Here is a 15322-nt window from a genome sequence, read left to right on the forward strand (position 1 = left end):
CAGCAAACATTAGTTTCTATGGGTTTGAGGTTATTTTAATTTTTTTTGTTCTACATCTCTCTGTTTATTAAACGTAAATAGGTTATTAGAACATAAATAGGACCCTTGCTGCCACTTAAAGTTGGGAAGTTGATCCTATCTGATCCCAATTGTAAGCAGCAGTCCTGCTTTATGGCTGAGATTCTAGCTATCTTTATAACAGAGAAGTCTGCCACAGTGACACAGATCCATCTGATACCCATTGTAAGCAGCAGTCCTATTCAGCCTTATGGCTGTGATTCTAGCTATCTTTATAACAGAGCATTCTGTCACAGTGACACAGATCCTACCTGATACCCATTGTAAGCAGCAGTCCTGCCCTGCTTTATGGCTGAGATTCTAGCTATCTTTATAACAGAGCATTCTGTCACAGTGGCACAGATCCTACCGGATACCCATTGTAAGCAGCAGTCCTGTCCTGCTTTATGGCTGAGATTCTAGCTATCTTTATAACAGAGCATTCTGTCACAGTGGCACAGATCCTACCTGATACCCATTGTAAGCAGCAGTCCTGCCCTGCTTTATGGCTTAAGGTGGCCATACACACAGAGGTCGCCAATCAAGCAGATCTCTCCCCGATATATATATACAATATATACAGTACAATACATTTGTAGTCTACAGAGAATTTTTTTTAGATGGGGTCAGTGACCCCCATTTGAAAGCTGGAAAGAGTCAGAAGAAAGCAAATAATTTAAAAGCTATAAAAAATTAAAAAAAACAATTGAAAAGGTGCTTAGAACTGACAATCCTATAACATTCTAAAAGTTAAAGTAAAGGTGAAACACCCCTTTAATTCTGCCAGATCGACATCTGGACGACTTTCAACCAGATATCAATCGCGGAAGCCTGTCGGAGGGCCCCATACACTGCCCAATAAGCGGTCAATTTAATGTGATGGCAGATTATATCAGTTTATGTATGGGGACCTTTAGTTTCTAGCCACACTCAGATTTGTGGCAAGAAAACAAAGGCCTGGGCAGCAAGATTTTAGGGGTGGCATACTGCTCAGCCACAAATCTATGGAGCAATGGAGTATTCCTATATGCATTAACATCGGGAACCAAGACCCTGCAGCCTATAGGTGCCCAAGGCCGAAATATGAGCCTGTTTCTAGCTATGTTTTTAACAGTTTATTCTGTCACAGTGACACAGATCCTTGACAGGCTAAATAAAAATATATTCAAAAGTAATGCTTTGATGATTCAAAATTCAAGTGATACAGGCTCCAAATAGCCCCTCCGCTCCTGGGGAACCTTACTCTAAAAAGGCATGCACCATTATAATTATTTACAAAGAAATATATCCTTTAAAGTATGATTGTATTTTGTAATTACATTGGCCTTGTGATAACCCTCCCCATCCCCCCCCCCAAATGGTTGAAATGAATCACTGTAATAGGGGGGGTCAGGCTACTTAAAACCACTTTATAACAGTATTGAATTGTTAAGGGGGGGACAGAACTGTACAGAAGCAGTATGGCTAAAAAACAAAACAACAGGAACCCCCCCCCCCCACCACCTTTATTTCTACAGAAAAGTATTCCTGACCTCAGTTTGTCACCCAAATGCATTTACGGTGCATTTGTGCAATAGAAGCCCCATTGGAGCCGGTGCAGGCAAACTCTGCTGTGCTCTCTGCTCGCTGGTTGAAGAACCTTCTACTAAAGTATATACTGCCAACCCCCCCCCCCCTTTATTTGGCTTGGCTTTCCTTTCCCAGCTCTGTCACATTTTCCATCTTGTCTCTGCCCCTTGATGAGAAAGAATAGGAAAGGCTGGCGGTTACTGAAACACATTCACTGTGATCTGCAAGCGGAATATCAGTCACGTTGACTCAAGTACAGGGTATCAGAAGCTGCTGGCCCTCACAGCTTTCTATATATGATCCATAACTACAATATATATAACTAATGATGAATACTTGAAAAGTTGCTTAGAACAGGCCATTCTAGATCACACTGCCCCTTTAAATGAACTTTTAGCATGAGGTAGCGAGTGACATTCTGATACAATTGGTCTTGAGTTTTCCTTTTGTGTTTTTTTTAATTATTCAGCTTTTTGTTCAGCAGCTATACAATTTGGAATTTCAGCAGCTATCTAGTTGCTAGGATCCAAATTACCATAGCAACCAGGCAGTAGTTTAAATGAAAGACTGGAATATAAAAAGGAGTGGCCCTGAACATAAGTAATACAAAATGAAGCTGTAGCCTTACAGAGCAATAGTTTTCTTTTTTGCTTTCGAATTCAGTTACCCCCATTTGAAAGCTGGCATGAGACAGAAAACAAAGTCAACTATGAAAAATGAAGACCAATCGAGAATTGTCTATTCTATAACATACTAAAAGGTAACTTAAAGGTGAACTACCCCTTTAAACAACAGCTAATTTGTATTTCTTAGGGAGACCTGCACTTTGACTCACAGGGAGCTTTAACCCATCAAACTCAAACTGCATAATTCAGCAAGTGGAATAAATGTAACCTTTTAAGTGACAAGTTCAATTTTAATTTTTTTTTTTCCATTAGACAAGAGAAGCCACAGCCCAGCACACTCCCTGTTCAAGGTGTCTGTGGAATGCCCATATAGTCGCCTGAAAACCAGCCACTCTGTAGGTATTCCATGGGGCAAATTCACTAACCTGCGGAGTTGCGCTAGCACAGGCTTCGCCGCACTTCGCCAGTGCGCCGCTAATTCACTAAAAATACAAAGTTGCGTTCAGGGAGGCGAATGGTAGCGAAGTTGCACTAACGTTAATTTGTCAAGGAAAGCGAAGTTACGCTAGCGATGCCTAACTTGCATACGGTGCCAAGTTAAAGTACAATGGACGTATATGTAGCAGCAAATACATTACACTACACAAGCCTGGGAAAGCTTCATAAAATAAAATAGAGTTGTTATATTGCCCTATACATGTGCCCACTGTATAGTTTATGTGCCATATGTTTCAGCCTATCACCCTTAAAAAAGGAAAAGACGCCAGCGTCTTTTGGGACTTAGAAAAAATTTCAACTTTTTTTCAAGCAATCCCTATCTACTCTATTGCACTTCGCCTGTTCTGAGGTGGCGAAAGCAAGTCTGGCGCAAGAGGTAACGTTCAGTAAAATGCCCAAGTTAGTGAATTAGCGTAGTTACGTCCCATTGCCATAGTGCAACTTCACCTGGCGTAAGGGTACGAAGTAGCACTAGAGTAGGTCCACTTCGCTAGTGAATTTACGCCAGCACCCGTTAGTAAATCAGCGAAGTAACGAAATGACGTCACGCTGGCCAATTTGCGCTAGCGTTAGCCGCTTCACTCTTTAGTGAATTTGCCCCCATGTGTTCAGAACCCAGGCAAGCCTCTGCTCTAAATATCTTAAAAGTTGAATAAATCACATATTTTTCCTAACAGAGAAAAATCATATCACTGTAAATTCCATGAAAATGCAACTGATTAGGAGAGTCCCACGTACTCAAGGTGCTCTAATACCACATTTGTATAGTTTTAATGAAACAGTTTTTAGCAGAAATTGTATTTCTACATGGCAAATAAATCACTAGTAGGTGCAGTAGAGTAATAGAAACCAACAGACCCAACAGACTCATGACATGCTGCTGATTCTGTGTAATTGAATCATTAATTGAGGCTTGTTCCAAATAATAGCAGTGTTCAAAATAATAACTTGTTCCAAATAATAGCAGTGTGGAGTTCAATTAGTGACATTCATTCTGTGAAAAAACAAGTGTCAATTACGGCCCTTATTTAAGGAAGGAAGGAGCAAATGTTGTGCATGTTGGTTATAGTGTATTTCTCGGAGTAAAATGGCTCGTTCCAGACAGAATGGTGTCGCCGATATCTTGTTAGTCATATACATACCACCTTGCACAGCTGAAAGCTCCATGTATTTGCCAGAATTGTCCTATGTTGATTGTTGGAAAGGCTTTGGGCATGGGGCTACATAAAATATATGTATCTTGCTGTTTGCCAGCAGATAGATGCAGATATATTAGACCAAATCCACCTGTCACTTAAGAGAAGTTACTATTTATTTTGATTATTTGTATTTTTCTATTTCTATTTACAAGCACCATAAGGAGATGGGTATCTCCTGGCCTAAAGGAAAAGGCAAGCATTTCATTCTTAGAGCAAAAACATGGTAATCTCTAATACATAGAGGTCTGGGCTGAGTCTCACAATACTGAGAAATGATGTGTGATTTTGCTCTCATTCCTGCATTCTTCTGGGTCAAACATAACATTAAGAGGGGAAAATCAAAAATAACTGAGCTCAGAAACATTCATGATTTTCAAAACAAACATTCCAATAGAAGTCCATTGCTTTCTGTTTAAATGTCAGGCTGCTGCCTGGAACTGCACTCCTTTCCCCACTTACAGATTTAATTTCACCCACATCAGCACTTACACAGACTGCAACCAGCCAACTCCCTCTGCTTCTCAACCATATTAAACTCTGGGCTCGCTGGCACCATTATATGCACAGTACAAATTAAACAGACATTTGAGAAATACTTCACATAAATTACTGTATTAAAGGAGAAGGAAAATCACTGGGGGTACCAAATGTTTAGCATACTGCAGTGATTGTAATCCCTTACCTCATACCCCAGGCAGGTGCTCCTTTTACCAAAAAACTGCACAAGCTCAGGGTTCTTTTCAGTGAGCACCACAATACCCTAAGGCCTAAGCATGCACAGTAGACTGAAAAGGCTGACTTTTTTTTTGTTAAAGGAGAACTAAAGCTTAACTAAAAAAGTAGGCTAGAAATGTTGTACATTATGTTTTTGGCTTCTGTACCAGCCCTTTAGCAGGGAAGATCTGTGTCCCCAAAGATGCCATAGTAGCTCTCCATAATCTTTTCTGCTCATCCACTGCACATGCTCTGTGCTGCTGTCACTTACTGAGCTTAGGGACCCACTCACAATATACAGTACACATAGAATAGACATGTCACAATATAAGACTGATTAGTAATTAATACAGATGATTATTAATTATAATCCAAATTTAATTCTCAGCCTTGTAGCATCAACTCACATTAAAGACAAAACTAATTTTCTGCTTGATAATTTGCAACAACCCCTTAGCTTAGCTTCTCAGAGCTCTGCACTAAGCATGTAAATATCGCAGACACTTCCCAAGATGGTGACCCTCTATGACAAGTTTGAAGTCCTGGATCATTGCTGCTACTGAGAAGCTGAAACTTTAGGCTGGTGCAATAAATTCAGTGTATAATGGCATTTTTAGCCACATTTATTTTTAGGGTTTAGTTCTCCTTTAAAGTATGGATTTTCACTCTACTGTGCATGCAATTAAAGACGAAGCAGCAAAAGGATTGCTCCATGTTGCTCATCATGAAATACTCTGGACCAGTGCAGTTTCCTGCTAAGAGAAGAACTGTCCTGAGGCAAATGTAAAAAAAAAAAACATTACTACTATAAGCACCATCTCTCCCTACTATACCTGCTATACCACAGTCACAGTCCCTTCCCAGAGACTATTATCCCACTGTTACTATAGGCACCATCTCTCCCTACAATACCTGCTATCCCACAGCCACAGTCCCTTCCCATAGACTATTATCCCCACTGTTTCTATAGGCACCATCTCTCCCTACTATACCTGATATCCCACAGCCACAGTCCCTTCCTAGAGACTATTATTCCACTGTTACTATAGGCACCATCTCTCCCTACTATACCTGATATCCCACAGCCACAGTCCCTTCCTAGAGACTATTATTCCACTGTTACTATAGGCACCATCTCTCCCTACTATACCTGATATCCCACAGCCACAGTCCCTTCCTAGAGACTATTATTCCACTGTTACTGTACGCACCATCTCTCCCTACTATAGCTGCTATCCCACAGTCACAGTCCCTTCCCAGAGATTATTACCCTATCTACCATATGCACCTCACCCAACTATACCTGACATTCTAACCACTGCCCGGTTGCAATGGTACCAACTGCACATTTCACACGGCTAATCTTGAATCTTAGCTTGTTACTGATGCAAGAGGGGTCTTTAGATTCTTCTCTGCTCAGTTCTATCACTCTGTGTGACAGAAGGAATAAAACTAAGCAGGAAAGCACCAGGAAACTGCTTCATCATCAGTAATTGCAAAACTGTTAATATCATGAAAACGAAAAGAAACAAATAATTATGGCATAAGCGATGCAATGCAGCTCCCCCCTACACCCGCTCCGGCACTCAAAATGTTATGTGCCGAGTGTGACGGGGGTACGGGAGCATCAGAAAGCTCACCTCACGGTGGCAAGGACCCCAAAAACACCACTGCTACTGCCCCAAATACAGGCCTATGTATAAACTTTAAAGAGGTTCTTACCAGAGTGGGTCTTTGTGGTATGGGGGGCTGCACCAGTCCCTTGCAGTGGAGGGGGGCTAACCCTGGCTTGTCCAGTATCCTGTGTAGGGTTACCAATGGCCAATGTCCCAGCAGGCAATGGCTGACCTCTTTTTAAAAGTTGCTTCTGTTCTTGCTGACGGAAGCGTGGTGGCACCTCACGGGGCAGGTAACGTGAGGCAGCAGACTGCTGGCCATTGGCAGATGCCCGTTTGCCATTGCTATTTGGGACAATGCAGGTGGAAGTACTGGAAGCTGCAGTTTGGGGCTGATTGGAACCGTTCTTATTTGGTTCTGGCACTGAAATAAAAAAAAAAAGCAAAAGTAAGTATAGAAAGTACAGTGGAACCTCAATTTTACATCCCCTAATTTCCCTTATTTAAGTTTTCCCTTATTTTACATTGTTATTTTGTGGTCCCACCTATATATTACGCATAATACATTTCTGATTTAACTTTTTCCTGAATTTTACACCATTTTTTCCTGGTCCCCTGAAAAATGTAAAATGGGGGTTCTATTGTATATTGCTGCTATGGGTTTACTTTGTATAAAGGGCTTCTATTCTAATCTTACTACCCCTTTAAATCCTTCATGGGTATTGGGTTACAGACCAGTCTCTTAGACACGCAGCGCTGCACTCTTCGGTCCTCGACCCAAATACTTTTAGTCATTCATAGCCCACAGCTTAATGTTGGCCACACACTGGCTTGTGAACATGCTGTAATCCGGGGCATTAACATTTATATAAAAACCATCATATATTGTGTTGCTGAGAAGCGCAAACCAGTCATAACATGTAAGAGAGCACTGGCCTGTGTGTTTAACTTTTAAATGACACTAGATGTGTAGCAACAGTAAAAATCAATTATGCATGATTGTCTATTTACGATGAGTAGCGAGCAATCCACATTGCTGTATAACGCTCTCATATTGTGCCAAGTTGGGCAGCTCTACGATAACATACAGCTAGAGTGAGATTAGCCATTGTCCACTACATGGGGCTGCTGGGGGGTCACAGTTTTTTTCTGGAATTTGTTTTGCTCATTGAAAGAGCATGAATTCATTATACACCAGTTAGATGGGCATGTAACACTGTTACAATTTTAGCACTGCCAGTGTGAATGCATGGTGATGTTGCATTGCAATAATCTCACTCTGCTAAAACAATGACATCAACTCACCCCAAGCAACCATCTGTAAATATCACTGTAATTGTAACGGCACTAGCAGCACTATCACCCCCATCTCCTCTTGACAAGCCCAGCTACTGTTGCATTTTCAATTGCCGCATTTTCACTGGCAAATTACCTTCTTTGTCTCCAGAGGCAGCTCGTGAATTTTAAATGGAAACAATGACATCTACTGTTGAGTGAAAGCGTATTGCCCAAATCCTATCCCAGCCATCTATAAATAACTCATTCTACCCTAAACCAGATACCTATGTGCTGCGCCTCCTTCTAAAGTATGTGCAAAATGTGCCTTGGATGAAGCAGGCGAGTATTTAGAGTTTATAGGACGAAGAGTTCCTAATTGTATCATTTAGTTTCCGTAAACATATAGTATATACGTATGCCTTAGATCTTTGCCACAGTTCCTTCAGGTCAAATTCAGACACTACTAAGGCATGGAGGCAATCTATTCAAGGTTATTGTAGCCTGAAGTCTTTGCAGCGATGCAGTAAATATTATTATTATTATTAACATGTATTTATAGAGCGCCAACAAATTATGCAGTGCTGTAATAAGGGGACTTTCCTCTGCAAGCTCTGTCGAGGCCCCTCACCTCCCAAGGTCTTTATTACCTGCTTCAGCATGATGATGACTTGCTATTTATGCACACACAGCTACTATATCTTGTTTTGAAGGGTGAAATTCAGTGTGCTTGTGTAAATGCAACATGAACCCTGCTGTACTTTGAAGCATTAAAAAATGATTAGCAGATATGGCCACTAGGAGGCAGTAATGCAGCACCAGACAAAACACAAGCCATTTGAGCACAAAATAAATGTAGTGATGTACACACTCATTGATAATTGTCTGGAGTCCCACAGTCCTTACTCATCAAAGGCATTCTGCATTATATCAGTTTTCATCATCCTTTACACACAAGCACAACCTCATGAAAATATTGAGCTATTTGCTGCATGCCAAGGTGGTGCAAGGATTTCTGTTCCAGCACGTGAGTCCTGAAAATCACACAAAACCTTATATCTATTACGAGTATCTCTATGTGGATCACCAGCTTAGCATGCAAAGCTTTCAAATATCTGATTTTATTATCGGTTGTGGCTCTGAATGTTTGCCTTTGTTTGGATCTCTCCTACATTTAATTATCGGTTGTGGCTCTGAATGTTTGCCTTTGTTTGGATCTCCCCTACATTTAAAATCAAATGCTATTTGGTTGCATGGCAATCAGAGCTTTCTATTTAGGTCTCTTCTTTCATTTCTACTGTGTCATATGAAAAGCTGCTGTGTTGCTAAGGTCAGCGAGGCCAAACAACCAAAATAGCCGATCTATCCCAGGGTGAAAAGGCAGATCCGCACAGAATAATCTAATTTCCATGAAAGAAAAATCAGTATGATGGAGCTTGGGACTATTATCACCAGTATGCTTTGCAGTTCTGCATCGGCTTTCATTTACCATCAGTACCATAAATGCATTCATAGTCCTAGGACATAATAAAGTCATTAAAGATTACTGTAGCTGCAAGCCTCATATTCGGTATAAGTACCCCAACAATGAAGATTTCCCCATCTGCTCCAACCAAGGCCTTTACGCACCTTTGCATATCTTGTGCCCCTTGCAAGTCATTATAGGATTTTACACTATGCAAAATGTGGGTTTGTTATTATAGGATCTTAATTGCCTATTGCAGCTGCCCTGGTGTCATGAGGAACTATGCCCAGGGTAATTATCCTCAGCATGCCAATGTAACCTTTGCCCGTATTAGGCTAAAACTCAGCTGTAAGGTGCCTGGACCCAATACTCATGGTTGAAATGCTTTCCATTCAGCTTTCAACTGTCCCACTGGTGGCCCTAAATATAGCCCATCTCAGAAGTCTATAGCCCATGTGAGTTGAAATGTAACCATCTAGGCATTTATCATGCTTGAAATATTTAAATAATACTCGTACAAAAGCAACTGCGCTTGTCAGTTTCCCCTTGTCTTACTAGGCAAAATAATGGAGACTTTTCACAGGGACGCAAGGGAAAGGCTTTATAACACAAACATCTGATGTATGCATTATGCTTTAAACTACGTATATAAATCTTTATTTACTGGTTTGTTCTTTTTTTAATGATATAGAGCTGAGCACTGGCTACGTGAAGTGCATAGGTAAAAGCTTTCCCCCACATAGTCTATACAGAGCTCCACCAACCAACAGATATCAAGAGCTACCACTTTAAAGGGGTTGTTCACCTTTGAGTTAACTTTTGCTATAATGTAAGGGGTGATATTCAGAGACAATCTTTTATTATTTGTGGTTTTTGAGTTATTTAGCTTTTTATTCAGCAGTTCTCCAGTTTGCAATTTCAGCCATCTGGTTGCTAGGGTCCAAATTACCCTAGCAACCATGCACTGATTTGAAAAAAGAGACAGGAATATGAATAGGAGAGGTCTGAATAGAAAGATGAGTAATAAAAAAAAAAAGCATTAATAATAAATGTGTAGCCCCCCCCCATTTGAAAGAAGGCGGCAAATAATTTAAAAAACTATAAAAAATAAATAATGAAGACCAGTTAGCCAGAATTAGTCTTTAACATACTAAAAGTAAACTTACAGGTGAAGCAGCCCTTTAAGGCTATATAACTATTAATTTATGCATACAGTACTTCCATATTATATAGGTTATATGGAAAACAACTCCCTTTAATCTGTGCTTGATGAAAATAGAAAGGAAAGGTTACACGAAACAGGAACAATTAAATGAGGTGACTAATAAGTTAGATCTTAGTTACTAAAAGAATGTCCAGATGGTTTTCTCTCTATCCCTTAATGTGATTTCTTCCAGAGGCAGCCCAGCACGAAACAAGTTAAATGCTATGCAAAGTGTTCCTTATGGGAACTGACACATTTATGCATAAGAAAATATGAATTGATCACTACGGCATGAAATGGCCCAATCTGAAGAGGCTCAAGGCTAGCCCAAACAGCTTCCATTGTATGGTAGTAGAGTAATTAACTCTACTAAATCATGAAAATTATGATATGGAGGATGAATATACAAAAAAAAAGTTTAACCAATGCTTTAAATTGGGCCTGTGTGGAAATGTAAGGACTTTTGTGTGCTTGAAATGCCAGGGTCTATTTTGAATCTAAGTTGACACATGAAAAGCTTCCGGTTAATAAGTGAAACTAGAATAAGCAAACTGAAATGATCATTGTTGAGGCAAGATTGATGGGGTGGAAGTATAAATAGTAGTGTAGTGCAAATAATGCATCGTTACCAAATAGAACAATGAAAAGCAACATTAACAGGTATGGTGCTCTCCAGAATGCTTGTGACCTTCTTATGTATAAGGGATCTTTCTGTAATTTGGATCTCTGTACTTTATTATATAAAGTTACATTAAATAAACCCAATAAGATTGATTTGCCTATAGGACTCTATATATATATATATCTATATATATATATATATATATCTATATATATATATCTATATATATATATATATATCTATATATATATATCTATATATATATATCTACAGTGGTGTGAAAAACTATTTGCCCCCTTCCTGATTTCTTATTCTTTTGCATGTTTGTCACACTTAAATGTTTCTGCTCATAAAAAACCGTTAACTATTAGTCAAAGATAACATAATTGAACACAAAATGCAGTTTTTAAATGAAGGTTTACGTTATTAAGAGAGAAAAAAAACTCCAAATCTACATGGGCCTGTGTGAAAAAGTGATTGCCCCCCTTGTTAAAAAATAACTTAACTGTGGTTTATCACACCTGAGTTCAATTTCAAAGGTTATAAAGCCATTTCTAAAGCTTTGGGACTCCAGCGAACCACAGTGAGAGCCATTATCCACAAATGGCAAAAACATGGAACAGTGGTGAACCTTCCCAGGAGTGGCCGGCCGACCAAAATTATCCTAAGAGCGCAGAGACAACTCATCCGAGAGGCCACAAAAGACCCCAGGACAACATCTAAAGAACTGCAGGCCTCACTTGCCTCAATTAAGGTCAGTGTTCACGACTCCACCATAATAAAGAGACTGGGCAAAAACGGCCTGCATGGCACATTTCCAAGGCGCAAACCACTTTTAAGCAAAAAGAACATTAGGGCTCGTCTCAATTTTGCTAAAAAACATCTCAATGATTGCCAAGACTTTTGGGAAAATACCTTGTGGACCGACGAGACAAAAGTTGAACTTTTTGGAAGGTGCGCGTCCCGTTACATCTGGCGTAAAAGTAACACAGCATTTCAGAAAAAGAACATCATACCAACAGTAAAATATGGTGGTGGTAGTGTGATGGTCTGGGCTTGTTTTGCTGCTTCAGGACCTGGAAGACTTGCTGTGATAGATGGAACCATGAATTCTACTGTCTACCAAAAAATCCTGAAGGAGAGTGTCTGGCCATCTGTTCGTCAACTCAAGCTGAAGCGATCTTGGGTGCTGCAGCAGGACAATGACCCAAAACACACCAGCAAATCCACCTCTGAATGGCTGAAGAAAAACAAAATGAAGACTTTGGAGTGGCCTAGTCAAAGTCCTGACCTGAATCCTATTGAGATGTTGTGGCATGACCTTAAAAAGGCGGTTCATGCTAGAAAACCCTCAAATAAAGCTGAATTACAACAATTCTGCAAAGATGAGTGGGCCAAAATTCCTCCAGAGCGCTGTAAAATACTCGTTGCAAGTTATCGCAAAAACGCTTGATTGCAGTTATTGCTGCTAAGTGTGGCCCAACCAGTTATTAGGTTCAGGGGGCAATTACTTTTTCACACAGGTTTGGATTTCTTTTCTCCCTAAATAATAAAAACCCTCATTTAAAAACTGCATTTTGTGTTTACTTGTGTTATCTTTGACTAATAGTTAAATGTGTTTGATGATCAGAAACATTTTGTGTGACAAACATGCAAAAGAATAAGAAATTAGGAAGGGGGCAAATAGTTTTTCACACCACTGTATGTATGTATGTATATATATATATATATATATATATATATATATATATATATATATATATATATATATATATATATATATATATATATATATATATATATATATATATATATATATATATATATACACACACACTATACTAAATATATATATATCTATATATCTATATCTATATCTATATATATCTATATATATCTATATATATATATATATATATATATATATATATATATATATATATATATTTTTAAATGGTGTCTATGTGAGATGGCCTTTCTGTAATTCTGAGCTTTCTGGATAACAGGTCCTATACATTGTATATATTGCAGGACAATTTCCATTTCCACCCCTAAACCAAATTATCACATGGAAACATAAAATTTTCCACTTATAGTGAAATAAAAAGTCTATTACCAACTAAAATGGAGACCAAGGAAATCCACAGCTAGAACCGGGATTATTTCTAGGACATGGTATTCATGCTCACATTTATGACTGGCTGCCTAATGGTTTCAGGCTGTTAGATTTCCCTCTATTAATTTACCCCCTTGGTAATACAGCACTAGTGATGCATTACAAATTAAAAAATGAAAAGCCTGGAATCTGCCAGTGGCAAATGCAGAAGAGAAATGGTTTTGGCTCTGTGCAGCAATATGCCAATGTGAAAGAGGGGACAAGCCTTTGAACAGACAAACTGTGCCGGAGTCAGACTGGGTTGCCTTATTTAATCTGACACAAAAGGAAACTGTGGTTTCAGTCCATACATCAGGCCCTGCAAATGCAGACACTCTGAGAAGCAGGCTCGTCTGTCAATGTCTGCAGCTTGATAGCCGCTGCGTCCCCAAGTTCCTCTAGGTTTCGGTATTTGTTGCCCTTGCCTGACAGCACACGTTTCATCAGCCTGTCACCATGACAACCCCCCGGCCACCGACTCAAAAAGCTTTCGGCAAAACCATAACTAAATTAGATTATAGCATGTCGCTGATGAGAAATGACTCTTCAGAAGTAATTCTCTGTGCAAATGTCTAAAAGAGCAATGTCTCCCAATTTAATTACACTAATTAAATGCCACTCCTCTTAAATCAGGCTTCATTAGGGTCGGTGTTAAAGGAGATTAAGAGATGTTTTAATAAAAGTGGCTGATAATTGGGATAAGTACCAGTTATTACTTGATTTTAATGTGGATTTGCTTGTAAACCGCGTCACCCTTGTTTGATACTGGAGACTCCTACTTCACTGCCGCAGCAAATCCTGGTACTGCTGAACCTTTGGCAGCAGTTAACATTCATTTTTTTATTCATCCCCATTCCTTTTTATGAGAATATTATCAGTTTCAGCCTTGCTGACAGGAACAGCAATATCAAAAAAGGAAAGTGTTTTAAAGTAATAAAAATTGAATGTACTGTTGCCCTGCACTGGTAAAACTACTGTGTTTGCTTCAGAAACACTACTATAGTTCATATAAATAAGCTGCTGTGTAGCAATGGGGGCAGCCATTCAAGCTGGAGAAAAGGCTCAGGTTGCACAGCAGATAACAGATAAATGGTGTTATCTGTTATCCACTATTTAACCTGTGCCATATAGCCTTCTTTCAATTTCCACCATTGCTACACGGCAGCTTGTTTATATGAACTATAGTAGTGTTTCTGAAGCAAACACATCAGTTTTACCAGTGCAGGGCAACAGTACATGATATTTTCATTACTTTAAAAACACTTTAATTTTTTGGTGTTACTGTTCCTTTAAAAGAAAAAAGAAAGGGCAGAGGCACTTGGGGCAGGGAGGCTAGGTGGATATGCCCCAGACTTCCAGAATAGGGAATAGTCAGAAGCACCAAGAAAAATTAAAGTTCAGCAATGGAACCACACCACAGTACCTATATGTAAAAATGCAACATAGCATGTACTCCTAGATACCATAAGACTACAACAGCATATGTCACTTTCAGGTTATGATGGCCCATTAATATATCATGTTAAAAGATAGTTTTAGCTATTAGGAAATACAATCCTCTACATCTTCAGCCAGCAGATGAAAATTAACTAATTATCAGGCATTGCATAAAGACCAAACTAATGTGCCATGAAAACTGGCAACAATTACGGACTGCCGTAACTCTTCCCAATTCTACTGTTGAGACACGGAGAGGTCCACATGGTGCTACATTTACCAGAAGGATGCCACATAGCTGATATGTTTCAGCTTCGGCAGGCAGCCTTGTTCCCATGGAGTTATAAATTAAAATTTGCCTGCACTAGAAGTGCCATGCTGTTCTCTAAAGGCATTTTACACTGAAGAGACGCCCAGGAATTACTATGTATTGGGAACAATAAAATGTGAGTGTCATATGAGCTCCGTCATGCAACCATCCCCTTCTCTGGCAACTTTAGGAATCAGCAGTGGGCAAGAAACTCAAAGACTACAGAATCTACATGAATAATAATACAACTTAAAGGAGAAGGAAAGGTTAAAACTAAGTAAGCTTTATCAGAAAGGGCTATATAATTACACCAGCTGCTCCTGAGTCCTCTGTCAAAATATACACAGCATTTATTTCCTTCTATTGTGTATACATGGGCTTCTGTATCAGACTTCCTGGGCTTGAGCATGCTCAGTTTGCTCTTTTCTCCCTCCCTTTCCACCCTCCCTGCTGTAATCTGAGCCCAGAGCTATGAGTGATAATGATGTGCGGGTCAGGGTTTCCTGACCCGCCACCGACCTTAACCCGCCCTGCTCCAGCCCGCGCCCACCAGCGCCTTTTATAGACCCGCCCCC

General features: G+C 39.6%; 1 protein-coding gene across 5 annotated transcripts in view; it reads right to left on the reverse strand.

The window, feature by feature from the left end:
- Window positions 1-15322, reverse strand: part of tnrc6c.S (trinucleotide repeat containing 6C S homeolog) — a 68216-nt gene that overhangs the window by 31437 nt on the left and 21457 nt on the right. For all 5 annotated transcript variants that reach the window (XM_041578850.1, XM_041578852.1, XM_041578849.1 and 2 more), the window contains exon 4: window positions 6386-6703. In XM_041578850.1, coding sequence (XP_041434784.1) covers window positions 6386-6703 — 318 coding nt within the window. The remainder of the gene's footprint in view (window positions 1-6385; window positions 6704-15322) is intronic.

This window comes from Xenopus laevis, chromosome 9_10S (assembly GCF_017654675.1).
Source record: "Xenopus laevis strain J_2021 chromosome 9_10S, Xenopus_laevis_v10.1, whole genome shotgun sequence".
In the NCBI taxonomy this organism is placed as follows: Eukaryota; Metazoa; Chordata; class Amphibia; order Anura; family Pipidae; genus Xenopus; species Xenopus laevis.